This window comes from Phaethon aethereus (assembly GCF_964289735.1).
Source record: "Phaethon aethereus genome assembly, chromosome: 5".
In the NCBI taxonomy this organism is placed as follows: Eukaryota; Metazoa; Chordata; class Aves; order Phaethontiformes; family Phaethontidae; genus Phaethon; species Phaethon aethereus.
This window is the reverse complement of record NC_138579.1, coordinates 17,554,152-17,570,199: the sequence shown is the minus strand read 5'-3', so window position 1 is coordinate 17,570,199 and position 16,048 is coordinate 17,554,152. Positions and strand designations below refer to the sequence as shown.

General features: G+C 42.9%; 1 protein-coding gene across 1 annotated transcript in view; it reads right to left on the bottom strand.

Annotated features, from left to right (window-relative positions):
* CLMN (calmin) overlaps nt 1-16,048 on the bottom strand; it is a gene marked incomplete at both ends in the record, with an annotated part of 84,939 nt that overhangs the window by 8,752 nt on the left and 60,139 nt on the right. The window contains 7 exons of the mRNA XM_082000993.1: nt 1,711-1,793; nt 2,844-3,037; nt 4,775-4,965; nt 7,167-7,259; nt 10,392-10,475; nt 11,997-12,092; nt 14,710-14,771. Of these exons, the coding sequence (XP_081857119.1) occupies nt 1,711-1,793; nt 2,844-3,037; nt 4,775-4,965; nt 7,167-7,259; nt 10,392-10,475; nt 11,997-12,092; nt 14,710-14,771 (803 nt within the window). The remainder of the gene's footprint in view (nt 1-1,710; nt 1,794-2,843; nt 3,038-4,774; nt 4,966-7,166; nt 7,260-10,391; nt 10,476-11,996; nt 12,093-14,709; nt 14,772-16,048) is intronic.

Below are 16,048 nucleotides of genomic sequence, written 5' to 3'. Positions count from 1 at the left end.
GCCTGACAGCCAACCATATCCTGGGCTGCATCAAAAGCAGCGTGGCCAACAGGTCAAGGGAGGAGATTCTGCCCCTTCACTCCACTCTGGTGAGACCCCACCTGCAGTGCTGCCTCCAGCTCTGGAGCCCTCAGCACAGGAAAGACATGGACCTGTTGGAGAGGGTCCAGAGGAGGCCTCAAAAATGATCAGAGGGATGGAACACCTCTCCTCTGCAGACAGGCTGAGAGAGTTGGGGTTGTTCAGCCTGGAGAAGAGAAGGCTCCGGGGAGACCTTATTGCAGCCTTCCAGTACTTCAAGGGGGCTTCTAAGAAAGATGGGGACAGACTTTTTAGCAGGGCCTGTAGCGATAGGACAAGGGTAATAGTTTTAAACTAAAAGAGGGCAGATTTAGACTAAAGAAGAATTTTTTTACAATGAGGGTGGTGAAACACTGGCCCAGGTTGCCCAGAGAGGTGGTAGATGCCCCATCTCTGGAAACATTCCAGGTCAGGCTGGTCAGGGCTCTGGGCAACCTGATCTAGTTGAAGATGTCCCTGGTCATTGCAGGGGGGCTGGACTAGATGATCTTTAAAGGTCCCTTCCAATCCAAACTATTCTATGATTCTGTGATTCTATGATTCTATGATTATTCAATTCCAACAGACTGTATTAAAAAAACACAAACTCTAGGCTTTTTCTTTGTTCATTGAAATGTCTGTAAGTCTTAATGCTTAACAAACATTATTGCTCATCTAATCTAATAATAATTATTAGATTATTATAATAACTTTAATTCCAGTGACTTTAGTAATGCCCACCAATTTTATAAGCTACAAAATACATACCAACTGGAACCTTCAGTCAAGAAATGAGAGGAAATGTCTTTTGTGTAGAAACCATCATTTATGTGCATGTACTTTAGCACAAAACCTTACCCAGATACTTGAGGGACAGTGAGTCCTTTGGCGACCCTTTCAAACCAAAAAGACTATGTTGAACTAGGTTCGTCTGGAAGTACAAGCAGCCTCCAGAAAAGTATTTTACCTTATGCAGATCTGTTCCCCCAGTTCCTGGGACTTGCCATTTTTCCTCAAGTTTTCTGTCTCCTATCCTTTAATTCCTCTATAAATTTATCCTCTGTTTCTCCAAAAGACCTTTGTCAATCCCTGACACTGTCAGTCCCTGCTTGCTCCTCAATTCTTGATTTTTGATAAAATCTGCATTAAAGTCCTGGTCCTTTAAGCTGCAGCAGTTTATCTCATGCTTACAGTGAGTGCTTTTGACTGCTGCATTGACAAGATTCAGCCTCTGGTATCTTGTGTTTGATACCTGCTACATTCATATTGATTGTGGCCCTCAACCTTGAGAAAATAGAAGTCAAAACGAAATTCAAAGTCCAATGAATCATCATAGATGAAGGGATAAATTTCAGCCTTATTTAAGACTAATATAGCAAAGTAGCAGAGCCCTGTGTAACCAGTTCTAACCTCTGGGAATTATAATTGGATGTAAATGTTTAAAAGCACAATTCTACCTAAAGCATTTTAGCAATCGCCAAAGAAAGCCCATTTGACGGGATTTAACAAAAATGTGAAAAAATAAGTTTGTGGTTTATTTTAAATTGCTTAGAAAGAAACACAGAAAATAAATACAGCAGTATCTGACTTAAATATTAAGTACACCAAAGCAAATTTTAAAAAATCATATGACATAGGAGTAACACATACCCCTTCCAGCTCCGGGAAGTGTTCCAGAAATTGCGCCACGTACGTCACAATTGACTGTTCATCGGGTGACTCCACCATGATATCTATGGAGACAGACACAAGGAGCTTGAGCACACATGGCTTTAAAACGCTCTTGCAGAGGAACAGATCGTCAGACATTTATCCTGCCTCTATGATGAGAGAAATAACAGCTACAAACGCTTTTCTTTTTCTGACAGATAAAAGAAATACTTTTTGCTGTTGATGGTACTCGAAAGAGCTCGCAACATCTTATTCACATTAATTTTTTCCTATTTCCAAACACATACTGAACCCTGATCAGGGTCCCTTTTCATCCACCTTCATACTGTCATTTATGTTATTGTCACTAGACAGTGATCTTGTTGAGTGACAGCACGGAGGTTTATTTTTAGCAGGATGGCCAAGTCTTCTAACAGGTGACCCATAAAAGCACAAATAACCAATCTGTGCTTTCAATCATAAAATCAAGGCCTAGCACCTGTCTGGCAGAGTTCAGTTAAAAACACTGCAAGAAGAAGCTCCATTTATATACATATATTTATACAGAATCATAGAATCATTTAGGTTGGAAAAGACCTTTAAGAATATACACACATATATGCTTGTGTTTACATATATAAATATATATATATGTGTACATATGCGTTGTAAAGGAAAAACTGGGAGGTGCAAATACATTTGAATAGGTATCTACCCATTCTCCTGGTATGGCAGACTCTCATACTTCATCCTGGAGTGACATTTAGTCTCTGCAGACTGTAGCCATTACAAAGTGGTGCTAACGCATCGAGACACCTCTCAGCACAACAGCGTGGTGATTAACGCCCACTAGTAATGCAGACGTCACATAGCATCTAAACATTAACCAGGACCAGTGTACGCAGCTAAAACTATGGCAAAATCTCTGCCCCCAAGCAGCTTACAAATATGACTGGAAGCATACAACTACAAGCCAGTGTCTTTTTTTTTTATTTTTCTTATCAATCAGCCAAACATACTGATCACATCAACAGCCTAATCACTGGGAGGTTTTTGGTAGGTATCACAATGCAATATTCATGAATTCATTATAATTTGAATGTTACCCAACAAAGTTGACATAGGTGTTTTACCTTCTGGTTCTAGGAGCCGAGGAACACCCAGCTTATTTTGTGCTATGCTGAAAGCATCCTCCAAGTTTTCTCGAGCCGATTTCTCCAGTGCTTGCTTCATGTCTACCAAAGTACAGTCTATTGCTTTTATGATAGCTAAGAAAGCAAGGCCACTCCTCCAACTGCTGGCAAAGTCCTGAACTGCAACACCATACCTAAACAGAATTACATACAGTTTACATGGGTGGTTGTGTTACCAGAGTAAAGGCATCATCATTTCCAAAGACTCCTGAAAGTTAAAAGTAAGGTTGCTGAGTCGCACTAGTCAGATTTTAGATCTTTTTGGATTTCAAAACACACAAAATACATCCATAAAACACAAGGATTCACAAACTGGATCGATGTGGCTAACAGCTGACGTCAACCTGCTTGTAGGAAGCAGTTAGTAAAAACAAAGCCCTCAAGAACTCAGCAACCACATTTAACATTCACAAACCCAAATCTCTCTGTGATTCCTGTTTCTGTTGCTCTCCAGCATTCTAATGCCATAGCTTGGGAAGACTGCCAACACTTAAGTATTTAAAAACATAAGCATAAATGATTCACATTCCTGTGTACTTGGCCTTCTATAGCAGAAAACTGTGCTTTGCCAAATGCAAATGGTGTCAGTATATGCATAAACCGCAACTGTGTTAGATGCCCGAAGTTTTGGAGGAAAAAACAACCATCGAACTCACGATGAAATACAGCCCCAGAATAGAAAATTCTGCGCAGGTCATTGGATAACAGGATTAGAATGATGCTATTATGTTTTTAATAGTGCAGTTGCAAGAACAATTTTCTCCTATTAGATGTTTTCAGTTTGTACTCTTTGACAGGACTGAAAAGTCTCTGGCCTTTATTTCTCTGGTTCTCACTTTCCTTGTACCACCTCCCTGTTAGTGACATTATCAGCATTATTTTGGGACTAAAACTGTGTTTCCTCTATGGTCTGCACTGGCAGCAGTGAACTACGGATCTCAATGGGACAAGTTTATCTGCACAACAAGCACTCTGAGATTCCCTGGAGATAACCAAGGGACGATGTGGCCCACAGTATTTAAGATGTAAATTTGTATCTTCAACACTAGACACAGAAAATTTGTCTTCACAGGCAGATTTGGACATATAAATCCATCAAAAGACAAAAATGCCAAATATGCAACTATCCAACTTGTACAAGTAATTTGACCCATGCCCTCTTTAAAACTCTCGGTTATCTCTTCAGATAACAATATATGTAAAATGCTCTCCCAGCATTTACAGATGCACTAGACATCTCACACTAAAGTTTTTTAACCTAACTCAGGCTAAAGCATTACTAGACACAATGCTTTGGCGAAAGAACTGCTTTTTTATTAAAGAGGAGAGAGATATGTTGAGCACCCAAATGTTACAAGTTCATAAGAAGTGACCTGAGATTCACTCCCTTCCCCTCTTTAATTCTGAGGAAAGAGGGACTCTAATATGGCTCTGTCCTTCAATGTACTCTGCAGCACAGCGAAGTTCCCTCAGGGCTGCTGCTTAATTTAAGAGGCTGTTCCTAAAGTCTTTCCATACATTTACTTTTTTCAGTTCACCCCTTGTTTATGCCTACCCCTTAATTAGCAAAAGATATCAGATAGACTGCACAAAAGCCAAGGAGGGAATGATCCTGTTTTAAACGGCGCCAAGCAGATTAGTGCAAGTTAACGTTTAACACTCAAATCATGGAGCCAGCAGTGCACATGGCTTCAAGGTCAGACTGCCACTGTAGACACATGGCCGCAGCGATATACCCCCCTGCGGAGACCTTGTGCCTGCAAACTGTGAGAGCAGAAGTCACACACACTGGGCAGGAGAGAGAAAAGAGATTCAGCTTCAAAAGGGCAGGTGGCAGAAACACATTTTTCCATGAAAGTTTGTTAGCTTACTTTCTGGTCTTCCTCTGAACCCAGATTAAAAGGGCTCTGATGGCTTTCCGCTGATCCTTCACGGTAACAGACATGGCTCTCTCCACGCCCGGAGTGCTGGGGTGGGACGTGTCTGACTCTGGACCGCTGGGCCCGGAGGACAGGCTGGAGGAGGAGGAGTTCCTGTTGAGGTTACCTGTCAGCTCCTTAATCTGTAATAAAGGATGAAACACGCAGTGCTCTGGTGTAGCACGCTGCATGGAGAACTCGGTGCTCGTTTTCATGCAAACTTTAAAGGTAACAGTGCCACAACTGAATTTTAAGAGGTAGTTATAGACCTGTTCATGAGAACTCTCGGCTTGTATTGCTCCTGCGTGCCAGCCAGCAGCAGCCCAGATGGCAACCCCAGGAAACAGAAAGGGCAAGGTATCAGCTACGGCTGAACTGAGCAAATTCATATTAAAGAAAAGGCAAAGAAACATGTCCGTGAAAGAAAAGTTAGTTTAGCTGAAATTGTTCTTTCTCTTCACAGGATTCACTCGAGTGAAATATTTTTAGTCAAGAAATGCACGGTGACCTGCAGCAGCACTCCTGTCCTGGTCAGCATTGATACTTAGTTCCAATTATCGTCTCTGCTGCTTCTAGGTCCCCCATGCCCTCTGCTGCCGGGGTGACACATTCTAGTTGCACCGTCTCTGCCTTTGGGTCCATCTGGCCAAACTAGTGCTCTGCACCACTTGCGGAGCTGTACTGGGTTTGCATGGCCAGGTCTTGGTAGCGGGGGGCTGCAGGGGTGGCTTCTGTGAGTTGCTGCTAGAAGCTTCCCCTGTGTCCGACAGAGCCAGTGCCAGCCAGCTCCAAGACGGACCCACCACTGGCCAAGGCCGAGCCCATCAGCGACGGTGGTAGCACCTCTGGGGGAACAGAGTGAAGAAGGGGAAAAAACCCAGCACAGCAGCTGCAGCCAGAGAGAGAATATGTGAGAGCAGCAGCCCTGCAGACCCCCGGGTCAGAGCAGCAGGAGGGACAGGACGGCTCCAGGCGCCGGGGCAGAGGTTCCCCGGCAGCCCCAAGGGAAGCCCATGGTGGGGCTGGCTGTGCCCCTGCGGCCATGGAGCTCCACGGGGGAGCAGATCTCCACCCACACCCGGGGAGGGCCCCACACCGGAGCAGGGGGATGCCTGAAGGAGGCTGTGGCTTCATGGGAAGTTCATGGAGGTCTGTCTCCTGTGGGAGGGACCCCAGGCTGGAGCAGGGGCAGAGTATGAGGAGTCCTGCCCTGAGGAGGAAGGAGCGGCAGAGACCGCGTGTGATGAACTGACCACAACCCCCATTCCCCGTCCCCCTGCACCGCTCGGGGGGAGGAGGAGGTAGAGAAAATGGGGAGTGGAGTTGAGCCTGGGAAGAAGGGCGGGGTGGGATGAAGGTGTTTTGAAGATTTTATTTTAGTTCTCATTGCTCTGCTCTGATTTTTATTGGTAATAAATTAATTTCCCCAAGTCAAGTCTGCTTTGCCCATGATGGTAATTGCTGACTGATCTCTCCCTGTCCTTATCTCGACCCATGAGCCTTTCGTTATACTTTCTCTCCCCTGTCCAGCTGAGGAGGGGAGTGACAGAGCAGCTTTGGTGGGCACCTGACATTGAACCAGGGTCAACACACCGCAGGGTCTCAGCCAGGGAGAGAAACGCCAGTGCAGCCTCAAGAGAGATTATTTTTTAAACCTGTACCCAGTTTAGAAATGAGCCCAAGAGAATGAAAGAGCCTCATGGAGTTACAGAAATCCTCCCTCCATCTCTGTTCCTTAGAATTTGGTATTGTCTAGAAGGACATTTTCAAAATACATGTAGATTAGGGAGCAGTTTTAAACTAAGCCTGGGGCTAAATCAATTTTCAGGCTCAAATCAGTTTTATCAGTTCCAGGCCCTTGAAGATCTTTCATTTGGCCCTCTACATCAGTTGCAAATTTTTGCCATGTTGAGTAAGTCTCTGGAGATCGGTGATTCTGCATGGTATTTCCTACCACACTGGACAAAATCCAGAAAAGGTTATTGAAAATAAACTGTGACCTGGAACCAAACCCGAGGTGTTGGTTCAGATCCAGGGAATCTGGAGCAGAACCCTGAGAAGGCACAGGAGAGAAGGGGAAGTAGTAATCTGAAGCTCTAATTCTGGTCCAAGTCAAACGAGGGCTTAAATTGACTCCTATTTACACCAAAATAGGTCCAATGAAATAAAACGAAAGCAGCTGCAGGTATAAAATTAGTGTATATTAAGCGGGAAAAGCTCAGGTTTAGCATGCTTAATTATGTTCTTTAGGATTAAGAATCAATTTAAAAATCAGTATTCAGCTGGAATAGATTGATACCATGAAGATTGCTCACTTATGATTAAAGTATTCAACTTTTATTACCTGAAAAAACAAGATTATATTCCATATTAGTCCAAGTACCAGAGAGGAATTTCCATCTGCTATTTCTGCTGCATCGATGCTAACAAGCTTTACCTGTAGAAGAGATCATAAATTCAGAGCTGAAGTCAAAGCAGCAAGGCAAATGCAAAAAATGCACTGGCTTGAACTGAGTCTACTGGATATGTCCAGAACACTTCTGCCACAGACTGACCAGCCAAAAACCAAGACTGAAACCTTGTGTTAATGATCATTTGCCCTGATCACAACCACCCTGCTAATGGAACTCCTATCTCAAGCCCCCAGCATAGTCTGCAGAATGAAAGTGAGCCCAGTTCTGCATCCTCAGGACCACATACAAAAATGGAACAAGGTGGTGCCCCCTCCAGTGGATCCTATTCTTAAAAAGTAGACAGTCAATTCTTGTACAAAAATTAAAAGCCTGGTAAGATCTGCTTACTTCTGTTTCGCTGTGCATCTCCTTTCTCCCTGCTTATCTCACCTTACACAGCTTGCCATAGAGTTCTCATTAAATCAGTTAGCAAAGGATAGGGTTGCCTAAGCCAAGCAAACTCTAGAGTTTCCCACAGTGTGGTTTCTTCCATCTGATAACACCAGGATATTATTCTCTTAGACAACACCGACTTGGTTTTGGCAAAGGTCATGCAGGAGGGCGGAAGCAAGGAAGCTCTCCGTACTGCACATGGCACCCAGACTGAGTTAAAGCCCAGCATACAGCGCATTTATCGCTGAGAAATCCTGTACACAATGAATTGCTTAGCAGTGCTTTACCCTGCTGCCCCAGTTCCACAGAAGCGTATGCTGATGGGTTCCACCCACTGTGGTTTAATATCTAACCCCGAAGCTCTTGGTGGCCAAGGCATTTTGCCAACACTTTTGTCACCACCCTTCACTAACCGGTTTGGTTAAGCTGAGAAACGGAAAGCAAAATACCTTTTTATCTAGTGGTTCACACAACAGTTTTCAATCTTAGCAAGCAGACACCTCTAGCTGTCATATTTCAAGGCTCAGATTTCTTGCTAGCTCCAAGGTATTTGGCATGGGAAAACCTTTAAGAGCTAGAACATTTGAATAGCAGTTTCTCCAAAATAGGGAGCAAGGGGCATTTATCATTCGACTGCTCTTAGTGTCAGCTCTGTCCTCTTACTGCTGTTTATGTTTGTCACCCAGCCCAGTAGAGATACCTGCTATAAGATACTGGCTGCTTACTCTTAAGGAAACAAGAAATCCATAGAAAAGCAGGCATTTTAGCACCACTAATTAAAAGGCCACCTGTGTCCAAGGCTTCTCCTGCCTGGTGTTGCTCATTGAGGTTCTAGGATGTTCCCTAGCAAGGTCCTGGCAACCAGACAGGCTTCAGCTGCAGCTTTGCAATGTGTTGATATCAACAGAGAAAAAAAAAATCTCATCTGCCAGTGGGCCTTATCTGGATTTCAGTAGAAAGAATCAACTGGAAAACTGTTAAGAAATCTCAGAAGTTGTAAAATATTTCTTAGCAGGTCTATAGCAGGACATGTACACACACATATTTAGGGCCAGAGCAGTCCCCACTAGTGGATTTTCCAAAAGGAGACTGGAACACCGGGAAGTTACTGGACAACTGGACAGTGGGATCAAGTGCACCCTCAGCAAGTTTGCAGATGGCATTAAGCTGAGTGGTGCGGTTGACATGCCTGAGGGACAGGATGCCATCCAGAAGGTCCTGGACAAGCTCGAGGAATGGGCCTGTGTGAACCTCCTCAGGTTCCACAAGGCCAAGTGCAGGGTCCTGCACCTGGGTTGGGGCAACCCCCGGTATCAGTTCAGGCTGGGGGATGAAGGGATTGAGAGCAGTCCTGCCGAGAAGGACTTAGGGGTACTAGTGGATGAAAAGATGGACATGAGCCAGCAATGTGCACTTGCAACCCAGAAGGCCAACTGTATCCTGGGCTGCATCGAAGAAAGCATGGCCAGCAGGTCAAGGGAGGTGATTCTGCCCCTTCACTCCACTCTGGTGAGACCCCACCTGCAGTGCTGCCTCCAGCTCTGGAGCCCTCAGCACAGGAAAGACAAGGACCTGTTGGAGTGGGTTCAGAGGAGGCCACCAAAATGATCAGAGAGATGGAACACCTCTCCTGTGAGGACAGGCTGAGAGAGTTGGGGTTGTTCAGCCTGGAGAGGGCTCCAGGGAGACCTTATTCATAGAATCATAGAATACTTTGAGTTGGAAGGGACCTTTAAAGGCCATCTAGTCCAACCCCCCTGCAATGAGCAGGGACATCTTCAACTATGCAATGCAGGTTGCTCAGAGCCCTGTCCAGCCTGACCTGGAATGCTTCCAGGGATGGGGCATCTACCACCTCCCTGGGCAACCTCTGCCGGTGTTTCACCATGCTCATTGTAAAAAAAATTCTTCTTTATATCTAGTCTAAATCTGCCCTCTTTTAGTTTAAAACCATTACCCCTTGTCCTATCGCTACAAGCCCTGCTAAAAAGTCTGCCCCCATGTTTCTTAGAAGCCCCCTTGAAGTACTGGAAGGCTGCAATAAGGTCTCCCCGGAGCCTTCTCTGCTCCAGGCTGAACAACCCCAACTCTCTCAGCCTGTCTGCAGAGGAGAGGTGTTCCATCTCTCTGATCATTTCAAGCTACAGGGTCTGATCTTGCCTGGTCACTTACAACTGTAGGAAGTGATGTTGCAGTAGTGCCATACTGACCATGAGGGAAGTTATACCCTTACAAGGTTTTGATTTCTGGAATTAAGCATTTATCTCATGTTCCCAAATTTAATTTTCTCTTGCCTTTGACTCATGATCAGCTGATGCAGCAGTTTACCAGATAAATATATGATTTGTAATACTGAAAGTATTTCTCATGAAAGGAAGGAAAGTCATCTACCTTCAGTGTAACTGTAGTAATGCCACTAAGACCCAGTTCATAAAGATTACTCACATTTCTTTTTATTTTCTTTTAATATTGAGTTCCTGATCCTTTAATCCTGTTGAACTTTTACATCATAAAATGAACAAATAATCCTTGTTTTAGTCTCTGTAGGTGTTCTTGTTATGCATTTTCATGTGACTTTTCAGCCTTGCTGCTAAGGTAAGTCACAGTGCCTTTAAGCGGTACATTCCCGTTATGTACATGCAGCACATCAGACTAGTTACAACTACAACAATTACAATATACATCAAGAGAAGATATTAAGACCAGCCTTTGAAAATACTCACATTACTGTCCTCCAAGAACTTAAGTGCTTTGGCTATGTTGTTCAAACGGAAAATGCGATGGGTTGAAGATTTGTATTCGTGCATCTAGAAAAAATAAGAGCCGCGCTGGTTTTAGAAATGGTGGAATTATTCACTACTTACAAAGCTTAAAAAGCCTGCAAACACAGAGGCAAAATAAAGCTAAGGAAATGTACCTATAGAAAATTATTGCCATCTTTTCTGATCAGTAAAGTGCTTCAGCTGAACGATCTGCCCTTGCTGTAGCAAAACAGGGTTAGCAACCAGCTTTCCTGCTCTCCAGATGTTATCGCTCTCTTGGACCTGCCACGTTGATTATTTGTATAATCACTCCCCAACCACATTCAGTCACAGGATCAAATTTACCTGAAAACTCATAATAATAGATTTTTTTTTCCTTGGATTAAATAAAATGATCCTAATTAGGATGTGCGAGCAGTTTTCATAGCAAGCACAGGCAGGTGGGAGGTAGAAGCCCTCAGCCCGGCAGAAGTGAAACAGACCTGCTGCGCGCCTGTCTCCCTGCAGCTCCCCTTTGGCGCAGTTTTTACCACATGTGTGCAGGAACACCTAACGGCCAGCATGACACGTTTGGCCAGATGACCTCACCGCCTGCTCTGCCCTTCTCCGTGACCTCCCGGGGCATAGCCTAGCGATGTGATTCCCCCTTCAGCTCCTTTCCAGCCTGGCTCTCAATGCAATCTGTGTGAATGCTCACAGGGACGCTGCCGCTTCTGCTACCGCTCCCCAGAACATCAAGAATATTACAAAATAGGTGGTTCCCAATGTGTGACCACAGTGGACATTCGTGCTGCTCTACTTAGGTGGTTCAGTCATTATAGAGCATCACCAGGTGACTGCAAGAAGTGCATCTGCAGCAGTGAGATGGTCTCTCCTCTTATCCAAGTGTGATACTCATACAGAAGAGAGTATTTACTGACAAGATTGATGCACAAAGAAAACATTAAAATCACTGTAACTGGTCATTTATAGTTGCACTGGGTGTTTCCATTTCTAGTATTGTGGAACTTCATGCAGCTCTTACAAAGAAAGGAGGAGAGGAAAAGATTCTGATAAGTGAAGCTCTACCCTTCTTCTTTAGACCACATCAGTAAGACTAATAAAATCTGAGCCAGGATAGCAGAACTAAACTCACAACTACACCAAGCACCAGCAGACCTATTAAGTGTCATAATGATCCTGGAGAAAACAGAAACAGAATTTATGGATTAAAAAAATAATACAGCAAATATAGCTCTTCTTGGTAATGTGACTTGGGAGATCTCAAAATGGAATATATAAGCATTGATATATTAAAGCCTTAAAAAACCTGAGGGGTAGGAACATACATTTACACTGATCACACACCATTTACACCTCATTGTTATACACTTCCTTGAAACCTAAGTTACAGCTCAGGACACCAACCTGTAATATAAGGAGATCAGAATGAAGTTGCTGAAATGCTTATTACTATACCTATGACACGGGACCAAATTCTCCCTTATTCGTTGGATGTCCATACATTGTTGCTTGTAACATACAGAGCTCCATACATATGGAGGTTTCTCCCTCTTGTATACATACCAGCTTTTGTCCTGACAGAACTTCCAGTAGCGCCATCAAGATTTTGCCATCTTGTATGTCAATAAACAAGTCTTTCACTTTCAGAGGAGGCTTGCACTGTGAAGAAAAGAAACCAGGTAGCTTTTAAAGCAGTACTGCTTGGTGAGTCACCATGATTTCAGAGACTAAGAAGGAGAATTATAAAAGATGGAGATTCTAGATATAAATCTTAGCCTGCAAGAAGAAAGGGCCGACTTTCCTTCACATCAGTGGCAATTCTGTCCTAGGAATGCTGAGCTAAAACTGAGACATAGTACTCATGTAATTGAGATCAAGCAAGGACTTATTCCAGATTTCTCATAACAGAATCTCACCCTAAATACTCTGCCTAGGAAGCAACCACCCAAGGGTTGGGTGCTGATCCTTCAGGTTAAGACAAGTCCAGGAGTGAATCCCACTTTGTGCCCAAAATAAGCCTGAGATCCAGCCAGCCCAATGTCCTGTCTCCTCTCCAGGGTTTCTGGTGGTGCCATTCTGTTTCCCAGTGTTTTCGAAGTACTTATAGCAACTTCTTGTATTGTGTCTCTCTCTGCTCAGCAAACTTCTCCAAACGGAACCATCTCCTCACTTCACCGAGGTGTCTGATGATGTGTGCACTGTGAGGCACATAGCCAAGTCAGCCCAGCCCTTAAGGGTAGTCTCAGCTGCAGCAATTACGCTCTGTTCAGGTGTCACTCACTCACTCACATGTCCCTAAAGAGCCAAATCTTTTTATCTTTGGTTAGGCAATGCACTACTGTTCAATTAAGTACTGCTTCTGGAAACTGGGGCCATACATTTTCATTACTGGTCTCTAATCTGGCCAAGAGTACTAAACAATGCTCCATACTGAAAGCAAGCAAAGTATCATTCATTTCAAAATTAAATAACCTATCTGAAAGCCTCAAACCCAAACCTTTTTTATTCTTTCAGTACTTAAGACAAGAACAACCAGCACTCGGAAGATGCAAACCACTCCCAATTATCCCATGAACAGCAGAGCTGGTTCCTCTCAAAAGATGACCCAAATGGGATGGTGTGCTCCAAAAGGGGACACACCACAGCATAAGCTTCCTGAAGAACTACAAGAAGGCAGCTTCACTGCTGCCCTTAAAAGAAAGAAGCGACCCTTGAAAAAGTGCCTCTTTGAGGATAAAGGCAGAAGCCACCTTCCTCAGTGGATGTCCTCAGGGAATCACCTGTAATTACAGAGAGCTTTAGCAAAGCTCTCATTATTTGCATGCGTATGTTTATTATGCCACTTCCAGGAAAAACATTAATATAGCAGCAGACTTTTGCCCTCTCTTCATAAAAGGATTTTTTTTTGTTGAATCAGAGAGGAAAAAAATTTGTATGGACTCCAGAGAAAACAGTTCACCTGCCCACAAAGTTTCTCAGACTTCGTATGCTTGGCACAGCAGAATTAACAGCACCCTACAGCCTTTTTCATGATCTAATTCCTTCTGTAAATCAAAGACCTTCTCCACAGTCACATATTTGACAACCCTTTTTGACAACTTCCAAAACTGCAGTTAGTTTAAAGCCCTAGAGCCTGATTCACGGAGGACTCATGTAACACTGTCTTCGTTCTGAGAGACCTTTGGGAGCAATTGCTAGTCAAAACATTTCCAGCTAGCCTTATTCCGATTTTCCAGAGAGATTTAAGAGGATCCCTTTATTCCTTCAGCAACATTCACTGCAGAGTAGTGGGCTTAAGCAACCATATATGTGATGCCTTTCTTCTAAAAAGGCTTTACTTTACTATGTCTAAACTGCAATTGCTTCCAAGAACTACAGGAGCTGAACTGAGAGCCAGCTTGTAGCCCAAACTTAGTCCCAGTCTGTGCTTCATGAAATTTAGCCACAGATACTAAAAGCACCGTGAAGCTAGCTCAAACTCCAGTCAAAGTTAGGACTTCGTCTAGATCAAGAAGCTGATCTCATTCCTTGATCCTGCACTAAGCATTGCTGCTGTCTCAGTAATGTTAACAATTTTTTTTCCTCTGTTCACCCTCAACAGCAGGGAAATTGTCCTCTGGATGGCACACTACCAGAAGAGTAAGTACTTATCTACTATCAATAGGAACAGTAAATTAGGTTTAATAGCCATATTATGGTATGATTAAGAAACAATTACATCTTAAAAATATGAAGTGATGTTCAAAAATTAGTTCTCTAATGTAAGTGCGTATGTAAAGATCCCATCATACAGTTGTCCCCGTGTTCCACCCCCCCCGTCCCCAACACGACTGACAAGGTATTAATGTTTCCCATCTGCACATCTGGGACAAAGCCAGGTTCTGAAGAACATCTATCTGTCTTTGGCCGTGATGCCTCAGATGTTCAAACTTTCAGTCCAGGGAAGAACACAGTCACCGTCACCTCAGAACAGCCTCAGCCACATTTGATTTTGTGTGGGTACGTTCTGTGGGAAAACTCTAGCCTCATGATAACAGTCATTGAAGACTTAAACGCACCTTAGATGAATTAAAGCCAGCCAAGCATTTGTTGTGCTTGAAAAGTCATTTTCATTTACCACTAAGCATGCTTTCAGCTTCTACTCATTCTCCTCCAAATGTCGCCATGTGCACAGAAGTCAACTTTGTTTCCAAATTTTAACTATTTTAAAAGGAATTAACTGCAATCTGTCTATAGTTATGTCCTTGTATCTCAATATCAAGACTGTCAGTCTTACCTTTCCCAAGTGTAGGTTTATCCATCTGGTAAAGGTCCTCTTCTGTACATTTTCTCGTTCCACTAGAAATACCAGAAACAAAAAACAGCACTTAAGTTTCCAGAAGAGGGAAAGCTGGTCGGAAATTTCAAAGACTGATGCACAAAAAAGTCAGAATTCATAAGAGGCCTGTGAATAAAACAAATATATTCCAAATCGGGAGATACAAGGTTGAGCTATGGTGTTTTATTCAATTTCTTCACCCAGACATGACCACTTGTAGATGCATTCTAGAGTACATAGGAAGAAGTCTCTCTTAGTTTTGCAGCTTTCAACGTAGCTTTTGAGAGGTGAACATTTATGTGTTGTGCCCAGCTCTCCAGTGACGATAGCCTCTGAACAGGCAGTTGACCCTTCTATGTCAATTTATAGGATTATTATTCTGACACCCTCATGCAAATTGGGCTGGCGTGGATTCCAATGTACTTACTTGCATGCACAGGGAAACAGGACCACATTAACCAACACAACAATTTTGTCTTCATTCGTATGAATGGAAAAGCCTCATCAAACCTCATCTTCCCAATCTCCTAACTACTGCATTTAAAATTCCAAAGTCCCTAGATTGAAGGATTTTATTTATATTGCAATAAGACAAGGAGTGCTTGTTCCTTGCCAGAAGTGCTGTATGCTAGGTGCTGTACAAATAGCTCTTGGGCCAGTTGAAGAGTTTTTAATCACATCTGCCATTTCCTGAATCCATTTTCATAGTGAAGTACAGCAAAAGTGTAAGGGGAATCATATTACTGACCAACTTTCATTTACCTTCTAATATAAAAAAGTAAACCATATATTTAATATAAATGAAGTAGACTGACAAAGTAGCATTTCATTTTACAGACAATTATTCTCAAGTGATTCTCAAATTTCACTTGAATTAAGGAAATCTGGCAATTTATGAACAAAAAACATTAAAACTAGTTATATGCTGTATTTCAATTTACTCATAGAGCATATCAAATATATTTTAAAACCATTTTGTTTTTCTTCAGCCCTACAAAAATAGCTAACCTATCTACTGGGAAATCATATTCTGTAAAAGTCTGGTTTGTTTTTATTGGTCAGACTAATTATAGGCTAAGTAGTAGCTTCCGTAAATCAAATTTTAATATTGTTCTTTTTGATCATTTTAACTGAAGGGTCAGCAGCCTCTAATCATATGTATAATTGTTTTCCTTATTTTGATGTATTGGAATAGAGCTTTCAGCATGAATTACATCTGTCACTGATGGCCAGTCAGGCCTTTTAAGTCCTCTTATTCCTGTAAAACCTGATTTTATGGGAGATTGGGTAAAAAAAG